Below are 25,766 nucleotides of genomic sequence, written 5' to 3' on the forward strand. Positions count from 1 at the left end.
AGATATACAACAACAAGTCCTTACCATATACTCAATTGGAACCAAAATCTCAATTTATAGGTCTAATCATCCAAGTAATTTCTCCAATACTATAAACTTTATCTCATGTCACTCTTTACCCCTCTAACATACCCTTCTCTCGCACCGATCTCAAGAACTCAAACATTTATCGCAACGTAGGGCTTCTCTAGCAGACCCTTCTCTCAACTAAGGATTCTCCTTATAAAAAATATGCAAATCTTTGGAAAAGAAGAAACACAATATTAGGTAGGTAGGTTTTGTGGTTTGGACTAAAAGTCCCGACCGAAATGGATGGATACATAAATACACAATCACAATGATCATCAATTAATCCATGTCAAGGAATTCCATTCTCCTTCTCATTGTACCTTTCAAATCCGAAGCTTTCCTTTCCACCTTTTGCGTACTTGTTATTTCTGCAACTGAAATAGAGGTCACGTGAAGAGAAAATTCTTCCTTCTCCAAATCCATTTCACCAATTAGAAGCACATTCTCCTCTCAAATAATATATAGACCTAGAGAATGCCACAATAAATATAAAAAACTATAACTCCTTCACAAGCACCTTCCAGCACCGCATTTGCAAATTGGTCAAAGGAACGAAGTATGCCCATAAGATTTCTTTCATCTCGCAACAATACAATCAACTTATTATCAAGATAGCTTGCGAGATATGTTGACAAGTAAATATCTTATGGTCCTGCCGAAGACATTTTAGCAATGTCCTAGAGCAACAATGGTGATGAAGATAGATTTGTATTTGATCGATGATGGCTTTTGAGGTAATTTCGTAGTGGAGCGACGATCGATTTTAGGTAGATATGAGACTAGGAACTGGAGCAAAGTAGAGAGATGGCTCTGTATTTTATGTTGTAACGGAAAAATTGATAGAAGGGCCTTTGGTGACCCTTTTTGATAGTTTGAGTGTCATTGGTGACATTTCAAAAAGTTTAAGGGGTAATTTCTTTTAAAAAATAATTCAAGAACTAAAAGTAAGCGATCAAAGTAATTTGAGGGTCACCTAGATAATTTGCCATATTTTATATGTTAATACATTATAAATATTTTTAATAAAAAAATATATATATACGCCTACTCAAAATCAATCCACACTCACTCATGGGAAATTTGACTAAATAACCTCAAAGATGAGGTTATTTGAGCTGGTTGGTGGTAAGTTACTAATTAAATTGCGCTCGTGGTCTTTTTATATTTTTTTGACGAAATTGCCCTTGTAGCGAAACGCTAAGGGACTTAGCGTTTCGCTAAGTGAATTAGGTTTAGTATAAATACTTAAATTTTTCCATTTCCTTCATTTTCTTTCTCTCTCTTCTCTTGTTCTTTCTTTGACGGCGGCGACGGAGGCGGCGGCTACGACGACAGATGCGGCGGCTACGTCGACGGAGGCGGCATAACTTACATGATCTTGATTTCAAACCCTAACCTAAATCGATTTATGTTTTTATTTACACGATCTTCATTTCAAACCCAACCCTAAACTTATTTTGCATGCAGGTGAAGGATTCTAAGGATTTGAAGGTCGAAGAAAAAAGGAGAAGAAGATCTTCATTTCAAACCTTAACCTAATTCGATTTATGTTCATGTTTCTATTATCTTATCTTTATTTCAAACCCTTCGATTTAACTTGTTCTTATTTGGTTCATATTGATTCCGTTTCAGGGAAGATTCGCTAAGTGCTTACCGTTTCGCTAAGTGCTTACTGTTTCGCTAAGTGCTTACCGTTTCGCTAAGTGTTTACCTTTTTGTTTCTTTAGTTGTAAAGAATTGTTTTTGTTATTATATGTTATCCCCGCAACGTCGTTTCTTTTTTAGACCTTGTTCAGATAAGGGTATGAAAAAAATGTTTTATGCAACTAATTGAAAATTTCACTGAAATCTCTTGCATATGGTGCAGACTGATAAAGAGTCAAAGATGAGGAGCGATAGTTATAATCCATTTTTTGAAGATCATCACTCCCATGAGTACAAATACTGAGCTTTGCGACTTATTGTTGCCTTTATGATGAAGACTCTTTGTTTAGATCGGGATGGATGGAATGATGTATTATTATTATTATTATTAGTTATGTGTGTGTGAATGCTACTTAAGATTAAGATGATGACGATATTTTGCTGTTTGTTGCAGCAAATACAGTTCATGTTCTTTCTTTTTATAAGGTTGCTAGAGACAACTAAACTAAACTTGACTATGTAGATATAATTATTTTAACTTGTGTGCTTCTTGTGGCATTAATATATAATGTTCCTTTTTTCAGTACTTTTGACATTCATCTTCTTTTTATTTTGATTGTTTTTATATATAATTATTTGAAAGTATATTAGTTATTGTAAGACGTGAGAAAATAGACTATAAATATCCAAAACAAACCACAAATATATCACTATATTAACTGTGGTTTTATGATGGGGATTTAGTCGTCGCGATCTCTTTAAGATTCAAGAGATACTCTTCGTGACACCTTATTCCTACTATCGGGTCGGTTTTGATACAAGTATCGTTACCCGTGAAGAAATATACTAAAAGTACCTCGAGACCAATATAATCAAGCTCAAGAGGTACCCTATAAAGGTATTTATAGTTTATTAGTGAAGTACATATTTACAGTAATTGATACAAATAAACAAATAATATTTGTTCTTGCTAACACTACAAAAAGTTTCGGGGCTCCTGCTAGCACTACAAAAAGCTCCAGTCCTTTCCTCGGGTTCATAGAGTCGTGTTTCGTTTACCAACAACGGAGGACCCCACAATGCAGGTAGCAACAACAGTTAGGAACAAGATGTCGTCAGCCTCAATAAAACTTCAAAAGAACATTTATTGGAAAGTCTATTGTGTTTTAAAATCAATGTTTCATCGAAATGGATGTAAAGAAGAAACTCGTCATTATTGCAGCCAAACTTGAACATATACAAACAAACAAAAGAAGTAAGAAAAGAGAATTGTGATCAAATTCATTAGTAACCAATGGCAATTATAACAATGACAGAATTACAACAACAATAACCAAAATTACAAAGCCAAAAAACACCAACTTCATCAACATCCCACCTCTCTTTCTCTCTTTCTCTCTAGCTATATTAAAAAATTACAACAAATTATCTTCCTTCAATCTCCCCTGTCTGGATGATGTATATGTTTCTTCTCCATGTCTTGACGGGGATTGGGGAAGAAGTAGAAGAAGATTACCTCAAATCCAGCGCTTGTGTTCTCCTCGTGAGTTATGAGCTCCTTGAAACCACCTATCCCATCCTACCACTGCTGGACCTTTAGTGCTGCATGTAGTTCAGTTCATTCTCAACAATGTTAATCATCTATCATCTATCTATCTACTACTGCTCTTAACTCTTTCTATAAATCAAACAAGTTAACAGCAAATAAAATGTAAAGGTTTTGATGAAATTGTACATACACAGGGAGCAAAGGATCAGACAGACTTTGTCCAAGATTATCTATCATCTATCTATCTACTACTGCTATTATTTCCGTTTCTTGATTATCTAAATACATAATAATCTTCAATATACACCATAAGAAAATATATCTATGTACTTTAAACAGACAGACTTTGTCCAAAATTATCTAAATGGTTGAAAATGCTTAACATATCCTTTGTATTATGTATAATCTTCAAAAGAGATGGGGAAATCTCTAGATAGCTTAACAATGCATAATAATAATAATAAAATAGGGTTTAATATATCCATTTCGAAACGCTAAGCACTTAGCGAAACGCTAAGTACTTAGCGAAACGGAAAGTAAACCCTAAACAACAGATTCGAAGATTCATAAACCAAACATCAATAATAAACTTGAAGTATCATAGGATAAACGTACCAAGTGGAACCGTGCTTGTGCTCGTCGTGGAGCTCATCGTCGTGGATTTCGCCATCGCCGCTGATCGCTGCCGCCCAGTTTAGAGAGAAGGAGGAGAAGAGCGGTAAGAGAGAGAAGGAGAAAAAAAGAAATGAAAAAAAAATAGGCTGGGATATATTAAATAGTAAGGGTAATCTAGACATTTCACACATTACCACTTAGCGAAACGCTAAGTCCCTTAGCGTTTCGCTACAAGGGCAATTTCGTCAAAAATAAAATAAAAAGAACATAAGCGCAATTTAATTAGTAACTTAGCACCTGCTAAAATAACCTCATTTTTTTGGTTATTTAGTCAAATTTCCCCATTTCAAGGTGAAAAGAATTTTCACTTGTAAAATAATTAGCTGATTTATAAAAAATGGAGTATTGTATTTGAAAAAGTCACAAATATTTCTGATTTTAAAACGTTTTAAAATTCGTTTTTTATGTCATTCAATTCTGTTCTCATTCTTATTGTTATTTTTTATATGGTTGGTTCTTTGGGAAATTGGACGAAATGACCCTAAAAATAGGGCTATTTGCCTCCGTGGTCATCTTTAATAAAATTTGATCTGATGACCACTTTTTTTTTTTGACGAATTTACCCTTTTCGCGTAACGCGAAGGGACTTCGCGTTTCGCGAAGTGAGACGTTGTGAAAAGTCCAGAATACCCTTACTATATAATAAAATCCGGCCATCTTTTTTTCATTTCTTTTCTTCCCTTCTCTTTCTTCCCTTCCGCTTTTCTCCTCCTTCTCTCTAATCTCGCCGACGACGGAGTTCAACGGCGACACTCAATGAGCTCCACGACGAGCACAAGCACTGTAACAATTGGTAAGTTTATGTATTTCAAGTTTATTGTTGTTCATTTATGCATTTTCGAATCACTGTGTTGTTTAGGGTTTCATCTGATGATACTTCCCGTTTCGCGAAGTACTTCCTGTTTCGCTAAGTACTTCCCGTTTCGCTAAGTACTTCCCGTTTCGCGAAGGGTTTCCATTTCACAGTATTAATTATCCCGTTTCCAATTTTTCTTGCAGCCGAAGTTTTCGTTTTCTATAATGGAGAGTGGAAAGTTGATGCTAATGGAATATGGTTTTTTGATGCCTCTTCAATCAAAACATTGGATTTACCCCAAAGTACTCGTTATGCTGAATTAATTGATAAACTCCATGAAAGACTTCAAGTGCAGAAATCTACCTATGATTTAGTGCTGCAAGTGAAGTATTATATTCCGAATATCACAAATCCTAAACCCGTTTTTATTGAAGATGATGAGGATCTGAACATATATTTATCACGCTTGATTTTGGGTCGAACTGTGTCACCATTGTGTGTGTCTGTAGTAGAGAAGTCATAATTTACTAAAGAAAAGATACCACTACTTACCTACCCAACTCAAGAAAGTATTCTCCCACAATTTACTCAGAAAATTGTACCAGAAGCTTTACCCTCGGAGGTCTTTGTTGAAAGTAATGAAGCCGGAGATAACTCTTTGCCTCACATCCCACTTACTCAGGACTTGCATGCATCGATACCTACACCACATAGTGCGAGAAGAGCATCAACGGGTACACCTACTAGTGCAAGAAAATCATCATTGGGTACACCATGTAGTGCAAGAAGATCATCATTTGGTACACCATCGACAAACATATCACCGACAGACATATCACCGACAGACATATCACCGACAGACCCCTCATTTGCGTTGGCGTTAACTACTGAAACTGTATTGGAAGTCGGTGCCTTGTTTGAAAATAAAAAAGAACTACAACTGATGCTATATAAATATGCGATGGCTAATCATTTTGAATTCAAGGTGGAGAAGTCAAGAAAACATCTTTGGTATGTGAAATGTTTGGATGAGAAATGCAAGTGGAGATTGCGTGCCGTGAAAGGTAAATTATCTGAGATGTTTGAGATCCGGAAATTCGACCAACAACACTCATGCTCAGTTCTATCTAGGCTAGAGAAAAAAATGCAAACACCAGCATGGGTTATTGGGCAGTGCGTGAAGAGTAAGTATATGGACCATCACCATAATCACTTGCCTAAGAAAATAATTGAAGACATGCAGGCAACTTATGGGGTAAATTTGACTTATAATAAGGCTTGGAGGGCTAGGGAAATGGCATTAGTGGCGGTGCGAGGAACGGTTGAGGATTCATATGAAAAATTACCCTCATACCTATACATGTTGGAGAAGCATAATCCTGGTACCATAACAGACATCCAAACAGACGAGGTCGGGCACTTCAAGTATATGTTCATGTCCCTAGGCCTCTCTATTAGGGGTTTCAAAGCATTTTGTCGTCCCGTATTGTGTGTTGATGCCAGTTTTCTTAAGCACAAGGTGGGAGGTCAACTATTGGTGGCTATTGCATTAGATGCTAATGAACAATTATATCTTGTCGCATTCGGAGTTGTTGATTCAGAGAATAATAACTCTTGGACTTATTTTATGCAAAAATTGAGAGAAGCAATTGGATTAGTTGATGATCTCGTCTTCGTATCCGATAGACACCCAAGCATCGCCAATGCCTTATGTGCTGTTTTTCCAGAAGCATACCACGGTGCGTGCACATATCACATAAAGATGAATATCAACGCGAAATTCAAAACTGATAATTGTCATATGGAGTTTGATATGGCTTCTCGTGCGTACACTGTCCACGAATTCAATCGTTTTTTTGACAAGATAAGGGTTAAAGATAATAGGATTGCTGCCTATTTGGAAGAAATTGGATTTCAAAGATGGAGTAGAGCATTTTTCCCCGGTAAGCGATACAATCAACTAACAAGCAATTATGCTGAGAGTTTTAATAGTCAGAGCAGGGAAGCCAGAAAGTACCCCATTTCCTCAATGGCCGAGTATTTAAGATTGACAATACAAGGTTGGTTTAATGAGAGAAGAGAAAGAGCGTCCAACCACCGAGAAGTGTTATCTCCAACATATGAAAAGTGGTTACGTGAGGGATTCGAGAAGGCTAGATTCTATACAGTATCATCGCTTAACCGATTCGAGTTTTATGTGCATGACAATGAGTCTCATTTTAAAGTCAATTTGAAAGACATGAACTGCACTTGTAGGGTATTTGAAGTTTCTGGTCTTCCTTGTACTCATGCAATGGCTGCTGCCCGTCACCGCAATTTGGTTTGTTATGACTTTTGTTCAAGGTATTATTCAGCTCACATGTTCAATCTATTTAACCAATTGTTTAATCGTTTTATTTTCCATTCTTACAGATATTACACAACTGAATCTTGGATGAATGCATATGCGGAGACATGTTACCCTGCTGGTGATGAAGACGATTGGGATATTCCCGAAATGATCAAGGAACGCGTATGTCTAAAACCACCTGTCAAGGTTAAGAAAGGGTGCCCACAAACAAAGCGTAGGTCATCTCAAGGTGAGGTACGTAAGGTTCCGAGACGATGCAGCTCATGTGGTGGACTAGGACATAATAGGGCCACATGCAAAGCAGTCATGCCTGCTCCATCTACTGCAAAAGCATCATCATCTAAGCATCATGACTCATCTTCTCAACAGCACGAGCCATCATCTCAACAATATGAGCCTTTAAATTGATTGGAATAAGTTGTATAAGTGTTTTGGATAAGTTGTATTATGTTTTGGATAAGTTGTATTATGTTTTCGGATAAGTTGTACTCGGATAAGTTGTACTCGGATAAGTTGTACTCGGATAAGTTGTACTCGGATAAGTTGTAATCGGATAAGTTGTAATCTGTATGTTGTATCTAGTTTATCTGTGTACTGAAGGAGTACTTATCGTTTCGTTAAGTACTTAACGCTTCGTTAAGTACTTAACGCTTCGTTAAGTAAAACTTGGTTTAAGTGAGTTTAAGTTAGTTACTTGGTATGATTTATGTACATTGATTTATATGTTCAATTCTTTGGTATGTAAATATCAGACTACCAACCAACCAGACTACATTAAAACTACAAATATTTTAACATGAAATGTAACTTAAGTTGAAGTTCTACCCAAAAAGTAATACAAGTTCAGAATACATAAGCACAAGTCAAGTTCTATCCAAAAATCAATAAACGATTACAATACAAACTAAGGTTCTGTAATTTGATGAAATAACCGGACCGCCATCTTTTGTCGAAAAAACTCCATTTCATTGGAAGTCACATTCTCTACACCTAAACCAGCAGTCAAGTATTCCATGTGCATAAGCATAAATACACCACAATTCCCACTTTCTGCTGCTCTAGGGACTTCCCCATATTTGGCGACTGCATTTTTGGCTGGGTGTGGCAACCTTTTATATGTCAGTTTCTGGAAATTGAAATTAGGATACCGTTGTAGCTCAGCATCACTGGCTCCCATTGCATATATTCGTGGAAACATCTCACACAAAGGTCTCATGTATGGATCGAGATTCCTATAAATACTCGAGTCGCAGTCATAAGCTCATTCTTTCTAGCAAATTTAGGAACAAAACCTTTGATGACCTCATATGTCCACACTTGAAATGCCAGTGCAAACCCATAAATGTTATAAGCAAAAGGAGCATAAGGATCAGTACTCTTTTTCTTCTTCTTATAATATTTGTGACTAAGATGTCTCATGTTCTTGTTCAAACCTTTGAGGGTGGCTCTAAAGGTCACCTTCCCCCAAGGAAATCGGAGGAAACTTTCCTCGTCTTCGACCATGTGGAGGATTTTTGCAAATACCACCCTCCTTGGGTCAAATGAAAATAGGTACTAGCAAATCAGGCATACCAGCCCCATCTTCCAAGCATCTTCCTTATCTCTACATTTCAAAAAAGCAGTCTCCAACTCTTGCATTACTACACTCGTCTTCCCTTTAAAATATTTTACCAACAGAGGTGGACAACCTCGGCATTCTTCTTCGTTCACCTCAGGAAACCTTCCGAAGTTTAGGCCCGTCACCAAGGCGTACTCTTTCATACCAAACACAAGTTCTTGCCCATTGATATTGAAAGTTATCTCCTTGGAGGTTGAGGTTACCCTCCTAAGCAACATGTGATGTACAATAGTTCCTGAGAACTGCAACACTGGCGCAGAGACTATATATCTGAATTGGGTATTGTACACCTTCTCCACAAGATCCATTTCCTCAAACTTCATAACAATCTTCTTCAGGCAGAGGGCGCTTTTCCAAGAAATCCGTCCAGGAAAATCAGGAACGGTGGTTTCTGCCATCTACAAAAGGAACAACAACAAAAATGTAAGAACAAATACATAGACCACACCAAACGTTAAGTACTTAACGCTTCGCTAAGTACTTAGCGAAGCGTTAAGTACTTAGCGAAGCGTTAAGTACTTAGCGAAGCGTTAAGTACTTAGCGAAGCGTTAAGTACTTAGCGAAGCGTTAAGTACTTAGCGAAGCGTTAAGTACTTAGCGAAGCGTTAAGAACTTCGCGAATCCCTAAACCAGAAACAATAACCAACAACCAGAAACAAACATGCAAATATAAGGCAATAATCAATAACCAAAAACATACATTAAACGCTAAACCTAACCAAATAAACTGAAACAGCCAAAACCCTAAAACTAAACATGCAAATATGAAAACCCATAACCAAAAAAAGACATGCAACAACCAAAAAAAACAAACCTGAGATTTATGGGGAATCAATGATAGAGAGGGAGGACACGAGGGGGACGGGCAGATCGGCCTTGTCAAAGTCTTCTTCAGTGAGACGGTTGTAGTAGAGAGAGAGGAATCGAGAGAAGAGGGAAAATGGAAGAAATGAATGTCGAAATGTTTGATTTTTTAAAATATATGGTATGGCGCGTGCATATACGCGCGCCTCTTCGTCTTCCTACGCGCGCGTGCAGAAACGCTAAGTACTTAGCGAAACGTTAAGTACTTAGCGAAGCGTTAAGTACTTAGCGAAACGTTAAGTACTTAGCGAAACGTTAAGTACTTAACGCTTCGCTAAGTACTTAACGCTTCGTTAAGTAACTAGCAGAAACGATATCATCTGCAAATATCATCACAGCCAAAAGAACAATCAATAAGATGAACAAACTAATAAACCAATATGAACAAATATGAACATATATGAACAAATATGACCCAATATGAACAAATATGATTCAATATGAACCAATATTAACCAATATCACCAAAAAGAACATATTTAGGGTTAGGGTTTCATTAAGAAATACAAATAAGAACATAAATCTGTTATATAAACATAGATTCGGGGATTAGGTTTCTTATCTTGTAGATTTAGTTCATAGGAGTCGCCGTCGCCGGAGTTTACGCCGCCGGCGACAAACTCAGGAGGAAAGAAAGCATGAGAGAGAAAGAAAATGAGAGAAATGAAAAAATTTGAGTATATATATCAATACTGTTTCACTTCGCGAAACGCGAAATCCCTTCGCGTTACGCGAAAATGGTAAATTCGTCAAAAAAAAATAAGTGGTCATCAGATCAAATTTTATTAAAGATGACCACGGAGGCAAATAGGCCTATTTTTAGGGTCATTTCGTCCAATTTCCCGGTTCTTTCACTCTGTACTTATTCTGTCAAAATTCTGAATTCTTTTAATATTTTATCTGTGCCTTTTTATTTAATAAAATTATGTTATTTTTAAAAAAAATATCCCCACTCAAACATTTTTTTAAATAACTATTTATTTTACAATAAATCCAAACAGAACATCTAATCATCATTAATGCTATGGTAGTTGGGTTCATAGGATTCTTCACTATAATTTTACTTTATTTAAAAAAAAATTCAAATAATTTATAATTTCCTAAAAATACAAATAACTCATCATCAAACAAACTCAAACTCTATAACTTGATTAACATGATTAAAGATCATGATCATTTGAAATGAAAAACATAGACATAAACAATTCAAGTTTCCCTAAAACCTTACATACAATTCAAAATTCAAACCCCTAAAATTTTACCCTCTTCTTCTTCTTCAAGTTTGGGAGCAACATCATTAACAACAACAGATTGTTGATAAAGAACACCACCACCAATAGTAAACAAAAGACAAACCAATCCAAATGGATTCGCATGTTTATCCCAAATCAAAACATTAACCCCAACCGTAAGAAACTTATTCACAACCCCAGTAACAGTAAAAGCCGTTGCAGATATCGCTTTCCTAGCCGCAAATCCAAAGAAACTAATCACCAATCCAAGAACACAAGACAAACAAACAGCCAAAAAAGCATTCAAATCAAACCTCAATTCCCCTCCCAAATCATTAACAACATCAGAATATTCACCAGTAATAACCCAAAACAATGGAGACATCATTAATGATAACAAATTGTTATAATAAACAAAACCCCAAGTATTCAAACCAAGATTAGTCACCATATGTTTAATATAAACCATATCTGTAGTAATACTGATCAAATAAGCAAATGCCCATGAATAACCAGTCAGTGTAAAACCCAGATCAGTTGAAACATACCCAACAGCGCCGCCGGAGATGACAAGGAGAGACGAGAATGTTAGTTTCGATGGGAATGGTTGATGTCGGAATGTGGTGTCGGCGACGGCGACTAATAATGGAGTCATTGATCGGAAAACTATGAAAGTATCGATATTGGCGTGACGGAGGAGATTTGTGTTTGTGAAGATGGCGAGGTAGAAGATGACGGCGGCTGGGAAGAATTTCTTGGCGGTTTTTAACGTGAATGGGTCGTGGTTTAAGAACCCTAATTTGCGTAAAATGTAAACTCCTGATACTGAAGTTAGGTATTGGAATGATGTGAGAAGACCTGGATAGTTGAATTGGGTAATGGCGTATTTGTTTATAATGGAAAGTAAGCTAGAACAGAGTGCGTAGCCGAGGACTAGAGTTGTGGTTGTTGGGTAGTAGAATTGAAAACGAAATGAAGCCATGGAAATCTGGGTTTTTTGTTCAGATTGAAACCCTAAAATTGAAATTGACGATGACTAAGAAAGTGAGTGAAAAAGTTATAATAATAATAAGAACAGAAGGACCCATTTCCACGTGAAGCTTCTGAGCCCTTCTGAAGATATTGTCAGCTATAGTCATTGCCATGAAAAAACAGAACAAACATTTGAGATAATGGAAAAGAAGTATACATAAATAGACCTTAAACTCTTTGTAAAATTTTCAAATTAGTCCTTAAAACTTGTACTAAAATATTTCAATTTTATATATTATAATGAAGTATCAACCATTCTTATCCAACCAAATTAATAAATATTATATTTTTAATTAAATATAAAATTAATATACATATTAATCAAACTATAAATTAAAAGTCAATTTTTAAAAACTTGATAATACTATATGTAACTCAATAAACTATTTGTCTGTTTGTAGGAGAATTTTGAAAGGAGAGACATTATAATAAGAACAATACTCAAAAATTTGACGAAATGATCTGAATAAGGTAAATGAGTTAGTGACTAGCGCATAATTTTAAATGCGGTGGTGATCACTTCATATCTTTTGACGAAATTGTCCTTGTCGCGAGACGCAACCGCCGGTTGCGAGACGCAACCAGATACCTTGTGAAAAGTCCACAATCGCAAGACGCAACCAGATGCCTTGTGAAAAGTCCACAATCGCGAGACGCAACCAGATACCTGGTGAAAAGTCCACAATCGCGAGACGCAACCGGAATTCGCGAGACGCAACAGGCAATCGCGAGACACAAATTTTTTCAATTTTTTTAAAAAAAAATACTTAAAAAAAAAGATATTTGCGTCTCGCGAATGCCGGCTGCTTCTCGCGAATGTGGACTTTTCACATGGCATCCGGCTGCGTCTCGCAACGGGGGCAATTTCATAAAAAAATATAAAGTTTTAAGTTGCAAATTCGAAACATACATATAGCATTTTTAATTTTATTTTTAAGTTTATGAACGAGTCAACCCACAATCTGACCCAAGTATCCTATATATCCAAATTAACCACAACTTCGACCCAACAATCCGAACACTTTAAAAATTAAGTATCATTATATATATATATATATATTATTTAGTTAAAAAGTTAAACTTATATTGTTAAAATATCTCACGTAATCAAATTTGGTGTTGAATTTAAAATATAAAATCTTATTTGCTTAGTAAGTTAAAGCGTTGTAGTTGTTTTGTTATGTTGCAAGTTCGAAACATACATATATCATTTTTAATTTTATTTTCAACCGAATTAAGTTTTTGGGCGAGTCAATCCACAATCCGACTCAAATATCCATTTACTCTCACATATATATCCAAATTAACCACATCTCTCGAACCGACAATTCAGACACTTTGAAAATTAAACATCGTTATATATATATATATATATAAAAGTTAAAAAGTTAAACATATATTATTAAAATGTCTCGTCGTTCATTAAATTTGATGTTGAATTAAAAATATAAAATCTCATTAGCCTAGTTGGTTAAAACGTTATACTTGTTTTGTTCGGTTGTAAATTCGAAACATACATATAATATTTTTAATTTTATTTTTAACCGTTTTAAATTTATGAGCGGGTCAACACATAATCCAATCCAAATATACATTTAATCTCACATATATATCCAAATTAACTACAGTTATCAGTTATCGACTCCGACAATCCAGACACTTTGAAAATTAAGTATAATTATATATAATTTTCTAAACAAATAATTAACGTTAGAAAAAGAAGTGTGTGGAGTTGGGCCCAATTACCCTTAGCCACCATTATTTAAAAGTGTTTTCAAATAGTTTTTAAGCTCGTATTGTAACTTTCTGAGTTACCCTGTTTTCAATAGAACCCAAATCTAAAATCACTTATATAAAAATGAAAGAAGAATTTAATATACAAAAACATCATATTTTCTATCTATAATTCTTTTTTTCTTTTTAAAAGACATTATTTTATGTATTTTTATTATTATTTTATAATATATAAAGGTATCTTGTTTTTATTTTTACTCCTTAGATTTGTGTTGTGTTTTTGTTCGGCTTAATCAAATTATATTTTTTTTATTGAATTTTTAAAATTCGAATAATACTTTAAGTCGTTGGTGAATCGTTTATTATTCATACTCCGTATCGTGTTAGTACGAATAATACTTTAAGTCGTTGGTGAATCGTTTATTATTCATACTCCGTATCGTGTTAGTATTTATTTCTTAAGTAATTCTTATAAAGTTCATCATTATATTAATATATACATTTTCAGTCATAATCAATTATAATTTGAGATAACATTTTTTTTATGTTTACTACAACACTCGACTAAAACTAATTTTAATTAATGTTTAAAATATTTGCGAAATTGTTTAGTTGTTTTTATTCTACTTCAACCTTTCTTTCTAGTATCACAAAAAAACATAATAAAAAAAACATAAAACAAATGAATTTGGCTTGATTTCGTGCAAAGTAAAATGTGATCCAATCATTTATTCTACGGCTGAGGTTGTGGCAGCATGGACTCTCCACTCCACCACTCTGATTTCCTCAACCCTAACTAAGGTTTTACAATCGTCCGCCATGAAATATTTCAACAGAAATGGCCGGAACAACCGCCCTTTTCCTCCATCACACTCATACTTTCCCTCCCTCGTGCGTCATTTCCCGGCGAATCTCCACTAAACCATCCAAACTTTTCATCTCTTCCATCCCCAGACATCTCAATTCCATAACCCACATCGCCGGCAGGAATACCAAGTCAATCGTAAGACTGAGCTTGGTCGAGCCCACCATTGACATCAATCGAGTAATAGACTTCCTCTACGAAGACCTCCCCCATCTTTTCGACGATCAGGGAATCGATCGGACAGCTTACGACGACCGAGTCAAGTTCCGTGATCCAATCACCAAACATGATACCATTACTGGATACCTCTTTAACATATCTTTACTCAAGAACCTATTCAAACCTGATTTTCAATTGCATTGGGTCCGACAGGTAAAATTTCACACCTTTTTATCACTTTCTCTAATGATGATCTTGATTATGATGTTGATGAATAGTTTGTTCTTGTATATATAGACAGGTCCTTATGAAATAACCACAAGATGGACTATGGTAATGAAGTTCATTCTACTTCCATGGAAACCAGATTTGATCTTTACAGGTACATCAGTTATGGGTATAAATCAAAATACCCAGAAGTTCTGCAGTCATGTCGTAAGTTTATTATACATATAACTGTATAAGTCTCCTCCTTCATTCAAATCATACCTCATTATCGTTTCTTCTTCTATAGGACTACTGGGATTCAATACAGAACAATGAGTATTTCTCTGTAGAAGGTTTCTTGGATGTTTTTAGACAGGTAATTCATTTCTGAATCAAACCCATCATGGTTTCTTTTTCATACATTTGTAATCTTCTTCTTGCAGCTTCGGATATACAAAACCCCAGATCTTGAGACACCAAAATATCGCATACTAAGAAGAACTGCAGATTATGAGGTGAGGGAATACTCTCCCTTCATTGTTGTAGAAACAAATGGCGAAAAACTTTCTGGATCAACTGGCTTTAATGCTGTTGCTGGGTGAGTAATGTGTATATAATCTTTAACCTTTTGTTTCTTTTAATCTTCCTTTCAATCTGACGAACAATAACAATTAATGAATTAATGAACAGGTATATTTTTGGGAAGAATTCTTCAAAAGAAAAGATACCCATGACCACTCCTGTGTTTACTCAAACATCTGATAAAGGAATTAATGGTGGTGAGGTCTCGATCCAGATAGTTATTCCATCCGGGAAGGAAATCAGTAGCTTACCAAATCCTGATGAAGAAGCAATTAAGTTGAGGAAAGTTGAAGGAGGGATTGCAGCAGTTGTGAAATTTAGTGGTAAACCAATTGAGGATGATGTTCTTGACATTGAGAAACAACTTCGGTCTAAATTAGTCAATGATGGTCTTAAACCTGAACCGGGTTGTTTGTTTGCTCGCTATAATGATCCTGGTCGAACTCCGAGTTATAAGATGGTAAGGTTTGAAATTGATGTGTGTTTACTAAACAGTTTTGAATTGGTTTGGTTTAGGGTTTATGGTTTATCATCATTGTTTTTTTAATGCAGAGGAATGAAGTTCTTATTTGGCTTGAAGATTTCTCATTGGACTAGTCATCAACAACAAAGAATGAAGATTTGATTAATTATCTTTGGAAGATAATCATATAGCTAAACATGTATATGAAATTCGATTTACAATTTTGGTGTATCTAATGCAATTTTGAATGAAGAACTCTTTTTAATTTAATGAGTATAATTTTTTTATAAATTAATTAATGATGATTTACAGTTAACTTATTAAAAAAAATAAAATTGAACTATCTTAACATGTTTTTAATTAATAAATATATAGAATCAAATATTTAGAATATTCTCAAATTGATCTAATATTTAAAATAGTAGAATTAGATTTAATTCTATAAAAAAGAATATCAAATTTTTTATTTTTTATTTTTTAAAAATGATACATTTAATAAAAAAATCGTTTAAACACAACGATAAAAACATAACATAAAAGAAGAAAAAAAGTTAGGTACAAATTAATTATATTATAATAATTAATTGACTCACAGATCTTTAAGAACGGCAATAAGATCTCTACATGAATCCACTGGTTTTCCAGATCTAATTTCCGACATCGTCATGATAATGACATTGTGAATAATCCTTAACGGCCTACTTTCGTTGTTAAAAGTTCTCCGATTTTTTTCCAACCAGACAATCCACCAGAAAATTATAGGGATTGTGACCCATCTTCTAAGTCTCGTATTTTTAGTCGCCTCAATCCATGCCTCCCAATAGTCACTAACAGTTTCCGGCATAACACATTGTATTCCAGTCAAATTCCACAAAAGACTTCATATACTTGCAACAACGTGACAATGATCAAATTCTTTATTATGTAAATATTAATTTGATTTTATTCATTTGTGATGGCAGGAATAAGTGTAATGAGCTCGAATTTTAATCAAAACAAAAAAAATATCATATTCATAATTTCCTAATATCCTAGAAATATGTTCAGTAATAAAAATCTCTTACAAAATGTTACGAGTTCGATATTATCTAGAATCTAGACTGTTGATGGACATGGTCGTTACAGAAAATTATGAACCGGTTTAATCAATATCATTTTATCTATTAGATTTTTTCGATTTTGCTTACACCTAATTGTAAGGTTAGGGTTTGGATATTTCTTTGTTGGATGGTAAAATTGAATGCAAGATTTAAATTGAAGGATGAGAATGGTATGATTTGAAAACGGCAATAACTGTCGTATCATATCATTGATGAGTTATTGATAGCGTCCAAGTTTCCTTTTCCTTCCTTGTAAAACGCATTTTTTCTCCCTCTTTCTCGCCATCTGTTTGTTTCTTCCGAACAAAGATGGCGATGGTCAACGTGATACCGATCGGATCGGCGCGATTCAGAGCAGCATCCGTTGTTGTTGTATCTTCTTCTCAACGGAATCCGGATCAATTCAGGCACAGATCGTATCGTAATTGGTGGTCTCCACTCTTCGGCGGCTATTCGGCCTCCGAGTCCAATGATTACGTTGATTCCAGCAGCAATGATGATGAGGAGGAGAAGTCTGGCTTGATTCAAGGAAAAATAGAATCAGGTCCGAATGCGAAGGCGAATAAATCAGATCGATTCGCGCCAGGAGGTTTTACGGAGGAGAAGGCAAGGCATCTGCGGCTGTTGACGACGGCAGCCGATACAGCGTCGTTTCACGAAGTCATGTACCATTCAGCTATAGCCTCCCGACTCGCTTCCGACTTTTCCAAGAAGCGGTGATCAGATATGTTCACTTCTCTTCCCTGCTTCTTCTTCCTTGTAATGGAATAGCTAGCTAGGTTTTGCTCCTTGTATAAAATTAATTAACTGTTAATGTGTACATAATAGACAATAGTACTTACTTACTGTTAGCTAGATATGTTTATAAATAATAATAGATTCAGAATTTCCATTTGATGATGATGATGATGTCTCTGTTGTTAGAAATGGATCATAATGATCATGAGCATTCACATTCGTTTGATGATGTCTCTGTTGTTAGAGATGGATCATAATGATCATGAGCATTCACATTCGTTTGATGATGTCTCTTTTGTTAGAGATGGATCAGATTGATCATGAGCATTCGTTTGTGTGATGATGTCTCTGTTGTTAGGGATGGATCATAATGATCATGAGCATTCATTCGTTTGATGATTCGGTCGAGATCATGATGATGATGATTAAGATCATCGGTTTGATAATGTCTCTATTAGAGATGATTAATTATTTAATTGCATTCATTATTTATTCATTCATGTCTTTTTCATCAGCAAGTAGATAATTAATTAATTATATATGCCACTAAGGCTAAAGAGTCGTTTTATAATATTTGGTCAATGTTAAATGTATATTTAAATTTTATTTTATTTTAAATCATTTTCTAATTTTTAACTTCTTTTTATTTAATACTAATTTCACCAATTCTTAAAAGGAATACATAACAATATCAACAAAATGACAGAATTGTATTTTCTGTAATAGATAGATAAAATAATAATAAAATAAAAAATTGAATATATTAGAGTGATTTAAGATTATATCATTGGAATATCTATTTAAAATAATTATATATATAAAAGGGATTTGAGTTTTTAAACTTAATATATAATGATAAAATAAAAATAATAATTTAAAATAGAGTATTTTAATTAATAAATTGAATAATATTATAAATGATTAGGATAGTAAAATGATATTTGATTGGTTTTAATTATTTAAATAATTCAAATTAAATAAGTTGATATTGTAAGGATGTTGGTATCTTTTTAGTTTTTATTTTTATTTTAAATTACTAAATAATTTAAGTTTATAAAATATTGAGTATATATTATTGGACGTGTTACTCGAATATATGATCATTAAGATATTGATGGACTATAACCGATGTAATAAAATAAAATTTAAATTTATTTAAAAATGGATTAATCGCAATCGTTATCATTAATTATTATCCATACATACAAATAAATATCAAAACAAAATTAGAAAGAGTTCAAAATCGCCTGTTTTGCTAATGTAAATTTATAACTCAATGTGTATTACAATTGAGCACTAAAATATTTTATGCCTAAATAACTATGCCAACATTAAGTTGTTTTTTTACTCATTTTTTTTCTTTCAATTTTTCCCTTTTATAGTGATAAATATTTGAAGTTAATTTTTCATATGAAAGACCCTAAGTATTATATTTCATATGATTTGTTTGAGTTCCTTATCCTTAGACAGTGAACCAAAACTTACATGAACTCTCATCTAAGTGACAATTATAATTTTCACATAAAATGTTCAATAGATTTTTTCTAGACAATTTTATTCATTCATTAGACTTGTTCTATCTGTTTTAGTACTTTAATGAACTATTTATTGGAGTATTTTTTAAACAAATACTATTTAACATCTATAAGAATGAGAGAACTAACTAAAGACATTAGACACAACAAACCCATTGGCTAACTCACATCTTCTTGACTGGCTCAGTCAAAAGTGTGACTTTGGAATTGCACCATTGTTTGTCGATGATATTTTGTGTCTCTCATGCCTAATAGTAATAGTAGTACCCACAGGCCCCTCGTGCCTAATAGTAATAGTAGTACCCACAGGCCCCTCGTGCCTAGTTCCGTGCCTAATAGTAATAGTAGTACCCACAGGCTCCTCGTGCCTAATAGTAATAGTAGTACCCCCACAGGACCCTTGTGCCTAATAGTAATAGTAGTACTCACAGGCCCTTTCCGTGCCTTAGGACAGTCGAATCCTCATGGTCAGCCTTAGGTACTCATGCCTTTAAAAGGTAATTTCAATTCTAGTAACTGGATCAAACAATTCTCCGAACTTTGCAAGGGTTTTGAGGATGAATACAAGTTGGAAGAAGGTTTAAGCTTTAAGGATGGCCAATTGGAACACAACATATCATCTTACACAAGTTGATTCTGTTACTTGAAACATCTATTTTCAAATGAAACCTTTCATATATTAATGGTCCAAAAGAAAGAATCAACACAACAAGAACATTGGCATTGTACAATTAACAACAACAACAAAAATCGGAAAAAAAATGAATATCGCAATCATTCTAACGGATGCACAACATATTTGCACTCGTTGATCAAAGCCAACATACTCCTATCTCGAGATCTTCTTAATACACATCGCCATAAATACAACACTTCTACGTTTTCAACATTAAATGAGAGACAACATAGACATAGATTAATAATTCCATTACCTCAACTTTCTGCCTCTTTGATAAAATTCACATCCGAGCCTGCCATTATTGCAGACGAAATCAGCTGCTGTTTGTCATGATTTTCTTCTTCTTCGCTTTCTGTAGAATTACTTGCAACCGACAAAGTATCCGATCCATCTTCCTCCTCTGCCCATTTCCAAAACAATGTCAAACCTAAAATGTTAAAAAGATCAGTCATATGCAAAATCCAACCTGTACACGCATGATATTCGTGCAGTTGTTTCACAGTTGTTACTTGAAGACTTTCTGGAAGTAGGCAACTACAAACAGAACCTGAAAATAACAACCAAAATTGAGATGAATTTGATATGAAAACAAGACCAATTGAATGTAGGAAAATGCAGACCTAGCTTAGCAAGTCTGTTAACCCATCCAGGAATCCCTTTTGCTGTCAATCTCATAGCCATGTCGTCTGTAAAATGATTGCAGTTCTTGTAGATAAGGTGGTAAGTATCTCCATGATATTCTGATGCTACTCTCTCAATGAAATCTCGAAAATCTGAAGCAGACATGTTTATATGACCTAGAGGAATGGATGTTCTAAAGATGAAACCAGGGCAGGTTCTGGGTTCTACTTCAAATACACCACTTATCGGAAAATCATGTGCCCCAAATCCATATTCCATTCCATGAACTAGAAAATTAAAACAAAATCAAATCAAATCAAATCAAACCCATGTAATTGAAACAAATTAAGGGTTACAACACAATCAATCAGATGAAATGAAATCACAAAATCTGAAGACAGGAATTGATTAAATGAATTGAATTGAATGAATTGGTATATATTACCTTCTATGCCTGAATGGAAGATTCCAAAGCCGAACCAAACGGCATAATGATTCGCCGGGGTTAGATCGTATACATTCAATATGACTGGAGTCTGTATATTGGTAGCGGCGTCACCGCCATGACCGGGTTTGGGATTTGGGTTCGAGGCGTCATCTGCGCCCATATCTGTTTAATGATTCAGTTTGGGATGTATATATATGGAAGCCAACACCTCCTTCCTTCCCTGAGAATAAAATGATATATTTTCTTTCCAAATCTCCCGGACACAGACGGTGGCGACGTCGGAATATGCAGATCTTTCCGATCGTCTCTTTCTCTCTCCTCTCTTTCTGTCTGTCTCTCTCCTTTACAACCGAGACACGTGAAGAAGAAGAAGAGAGAAATGGAAAAATGTTTTGTTTGCTCTGTAAATTAATTCAGAGGAGAAATAGAAATTTGGAAAAAAGAGACAATTATGCTAAATTTTATTTACAAGTTTACTAAAAACAAATATTAAAATTCTGTTTAAAAATTTTAATATTATTTTATTTAATTTACCCAAATCAAAATTAATTATTTAAAATAATATATATTTTTTGAACACCAGTAAATCTAAACATTAATTTACTAATAATAGAAATAATATCTACAAAAATAAAAAAACTGAATAAGATGAACGACAACTTATTAAATTGATTAATATAAAATATATTATAGAATATTATTTTATTTAAAACAACATATCAATAAAATATATAGTTTATAAGTAAATAATTTTATTTTTTTGTTTACCGTGACAGCTCCAGCTCCTCTGCATTTTCCAACAAGATCATTATATAAATTAACATTTAACACGTGCATTTGCATAAGTAATAATATAAAAATTGAAAAAAAATATTACGGTAAAAATGTAATAAAATTTTTAATTTACTCTCACATATATATTCAAATTAACAATAACTCTCGCCTCCGGACATTTTAAAAATTAAGCATCATTATATATGAACTTATATTCACCCATCCGGACACTTTAAAAATTAAATATCAATATAAATATATATATATATATATATATATATATATTAGTTAGTTAAAAAGTTTAATTTATAGGGTTAAAACGTCTCACATTTATCAAATTTGTGTTTAATTTAAAATATAAAATTTTATTAGCTTAGTTGGTTCAAATTTGTGTTTAATTTAAAGCCGACCCGAGTTTTGAGCTGTCCCAGCCCCGTTAGAAAGAAAAACTCGATATTTTTTGTTGTTTTAGGTCGAGTTAAAAAAACTTAATAATTTATTTTTTTTGGGTGAAGTTTGAACCCATAACCAACAAAAATTCTAACTTTTAAGTTTTTATCTAGAACCACTAAACTGCAATATCTTATGTTCAAAATTACAATACATTTAATTAAAACCTTACTAATTTTAATAAATGGGCTGCCCTCCGAGGGCTTGCCGGGCTTACCCCAGGGCCGACCCTGAATATACATATAACATTTTTTATTTTATTTTTAACCGTTTTAAGTTTATGGGTGGATCAACCCACAATTCGACTCAAATATCAATTTACTCTCATATATATATTCAAATTAACCACAACTATTGACCCGACAATCCAGACACTTTAAAAATTAAGCATCATTATATATATATATATATATATATATATATATATATGTATTAACACCACACAATCCGACACAAGTATACATTTACTCTCACATGTATATCCAAGTTAACCACAACTCTCGACTCGACAATCCAGACATTTTCAAAATTAAGCATCATTATATATATAGATTTATGAAATGAGAAATCTATTTAATTCAATAACAATAAGCGATAAATAAAAACTAAATTGAAGAAACCAATTATATGGTGTGAAAAAATCTCAATCCAAAATTATGAATCCAAAATTATGAACAATAGTTAAATTTATTTTTTATTTTGAAAGGTTGATAACAACGAAAAAGTTCTTTCAAATTATAAATGATAATTTACCAATACAAAATAAGAAAAAACTCAACGAAATCATTAGAAAATACATTATAAAAGGCATCGAGATTAAAGATAAATTTTAAAAAATCTTGACTATAAAAAAAAACCTCCAAATCCTTTTGTTGCAAAGAAATAGATGAATGCGGACTCGAGAAATGGTTACCAACATGATTGTAGGGTATTAATAGTTAGGGTGTAAGCAGTTCGGTTCGGTCGATTTTTTTACCGAAAAATTCATCCCAAATGTTGGTGTAAGTTTTTCAAAATCTTCATCCGTCGGTTGGCAGTTAAATGTCAGTTCAATTTGGTCGATTATAAAATTGATTCAATCGGTTTACCAGTTTAATCGTTCAAAAAATAACAAATATAAAAATATATATAATATATTAAAGTAAAAAATAAATAGAATAATACATTTATAATATAATAACAAAAAGAATGGAAAATTTATTAGGAATAAAAGTGTAACAAATCAATTGTCTACCGAGATTTGAATATTAACCAAAAAATAAGTAACATCTTTATCTTTATCACTAGGCTAGAAAAACATTTACTTAAAAAAATATCTAGACTCATATATATACGGTCGATCAGTTTATCCCAATTTTTTATTATCTAAACCGCCAACCGAGCCGGTTATGGTCGGTACAGGAAATTATAAATCGATCAAAACTCGGTTCGGTCGGTTTATAATTATTTCGGTCGGCTTTTTTATTAGTCGGTTCAGTTTTTCGGTTTTGCTTACACCCCTATGAGCAGTACTCATCAAAGATTGAGAAGAATTATCGGATTGTAAAATTTTAAGATGACAAATCTTATCCTCATATCAAATATAAATGGTTAAAAATTGAAAAAAATTTATTTGAGATGGCAAAATCTGATTCTCATATCAAATATAAATGGTGAAAAATTGAAATAAAATATATCCGAAGTTAGAAAAGTCATTGAAGGAAGGGGTGTTCATCGGTTCGGTTTTTAGGTTATTCGAGTTTTTGGTTTGGGTTCTTCGAATTTTTATTTTTTTAAAGCAAATTCAAAAACTGAACCGATTTGAATCAATTCGAATTCGGTTTATTCGAATTCGGTGAATTCGATTTCGGTTCGAATTCGGTGAATTCGATTTCGGTTCGAATTCGGTCGGATATTCGGTTTAGACCAAATATTAAACATCACCTACCTATAAGATTAAAAAAAATCTCAAAAGAGTTAACAAAACAAATAAGTTGTTAGCTTAGTTACTCAACGTCAATATATATTCGGTAATTTACCGACGAAAGTAAAATAGTATCGACAACGACAATATATGACGGTTGAGAGCTATGGACGGTTAGAGAAATGGGAAAAGGAATGATGAATTATAGATTTAATGTAGAGATATAGTAGGAGGCCAATTATAATTTAATATATAATAAAAATAAATAATAAAAAATAATTTCGGTTTTCGGTTTGGTTTTCGAGTTGAAACCTAAACTCGAAAACCAAACCAAAAACCATATTTGAATTCGAATCGGTTTAGAATTCGATTTGAAAACCAAAAATGTAATTCGAATTCAGTTTATTCGAATTCTTTCGAATTCGGTCGGATATTCGGTTTAGACCAAATATTGAACACTCCTAGAAGGAACCATAAACAAGATTATTTTTTTATTTCTCTATAATTTTTTTTTTGTAGAAGAAAAGAAAAGGTGTAATAACTTACTTAACTTTTTTTTTTTTTTTTTTTTTTTTACATATAACTTTGAGATCCCACACACTAATTCAAAAAGAAATAATATTTACTTATATAATAAAAACTTGAATATAAGTTCAATATAATTTAAAATATTTATTTTTTTATTGAAGAAATTAGCACAATCTCTTTATCAACACATTTAAGTTTCTAAATTTTAATTTTTATTATATATATATATATATATATATATATATGAAGTGTATGATGGATAGTTGTGCTTGTTAATTTTAAAAATTAATATATTTTATTTGCACTTTTTTAATTGCGAAAAATAATAGTAGTTTCCAGCTGATGCTGACAAAGATTCCATGTACTCATGTTCCCAAATTAATATATTAAATAGACTCTAAATTTTGTTTTAGAGGAACAAATACATACAAAAGTTAGAACAATTATGCATATTGATTTCTCAAAATGAAGACACTTCAAAGTCAAAGTTTTTATTCCCCAAAAGTCAAGGTTTCATACTTTCATTTAAAATGTTTTCATTGGAAATTTTATATAGATCACTTGGACTTAAAAAACACATATATAACATTAGCATATTGTATTATTATATTAAATAAAAATAATGTATATAACATTAGCATATTATATTAAATGAAAAGGAAACATATAATATATATAATTGTTTTGTAAATACTATATTAATAATTCAAGATTTGTAAAACAATTTTTATTTCATTTAAAGTAATTTTTCAAATAAAATGACAAAATAAACAAAAACAATAATAAAAACATCAAAGATGAATTATGCATAAATATATATATATATATTAATAGATTGCATTTAAAAAAATAAATAAATTAAAAATAAGAAAAATAAATATATAAATATATATGATATTAGAAAAATATGTATAAATATAATATATAATAATATTTAATGATTATCCTCCTTTATTATTTTCACTTTCCTAAATATATATATATATATATATATATATATATATATTAATAAATTCTCTTTTTTAATTAATTTTTTCTCTCTTTCATATACTATAATATAATATAATATATATATATATATATATATTTTTCACTAATTATATATAATATATATTTATTCAACATTAAATATATAATTTTAAATAACATA

The 25,766-nt window shown here is 32.7% G+C and overlaps 3 protein-coding genes and 1 pseudogene across 3 annotated transcripts; 1 reads left to right on the forward strand and 3 right to left on the reverse strand.

The window, feature by feature from the left end:
- Nucleotides 1–348: 348 nt before the first annotated feature.
- LOC124916789 lies at nt 349–825 on the reverse strand (annotated as a pseudogene).
- A 9,888-nt stretch (nt 826–10,713) lies between these two features.
- Nucleotides 10,714–11,952, reverse strand: LOC124915725 (GDP-fucose transporter 1-like). Its single transcript, XM_047456489.1, has one exon. The coding sequence runs from the start codon at nt 11,778–11,780 to the stop codon at nt 10,809–10,811; it is 972 nt and encodes a 323-aa protein (XP_047312445.1). The 5' UTR covers nt 11,781–11,952; the 3' UTR covers nt 10,714–10,808.
- A 2,382-nt stretch (nt 11,953–14,334) lies between these two features.
- On the forward strand, nt 14,335–16,126 carry LOC124914562. Its single transcript, XM_047455141.1, has 6 exons — nt 14,335–14,801; nt 14,886–15,023; nt 15,103–15,171; nt 15,239–15,393; nt 15,486–15,837; nt 15,930–16,126. The coding sequence occupies exons 1-6, from the start codon at nt 14,403–14,405 to the stop codon at nt 15,972–15,974; spliced, it is 1,158 nt and encodes a 385-aa protein (XP_047311097.1). The 5' UTR covers nt 14,335–14,402; the 3' UTR covers nt 15,975–16,126.
- A 3,742-nt stretch (nt 16,127–19,868) lies between these two features.
- On the reverse strand, nt 19,869–21,334 carry LOC124914538 (deSI-like protein At4g17486). The gene is made up of 4 exons (XM_047455113.1): nt 20,959–21,334; nt 20,513–20,800; nt 20,359–20,439; nt 19,869–20,292 (listed from the first exon to the last, which is right to left on the reverse strand). The coding sequence occupies exons 1-4, from the start codon at nt 21,119–21,121 to the stop codon at nt 20,147–20,149; spliced, it is 678 nt and encodes a 225-aa protein (XP_047311069.1). The 5' UTR covers nt 21,122–21,334; the 3' UTR covers nt 19,869–20,146.
- Nucleotides 21,335–25,766: the final 4,432 nt, after the last annotated feature.

This window comes from Impatiens glandulifera, chromosome 9, assembly GCF_907164915.1.
Source record: "Impatiens glandulifera chromosome 9, dImpGla2.1, whole genome shotgun sequence".
Classification (NCBI taxonomy): domain Eukaryota; kingdom Viridiplantae; phylum Streptophyta; class Magnoliopsida; order Ericales; family Balsaminaceae; genus Impatiens; species Impatiens glandulifera.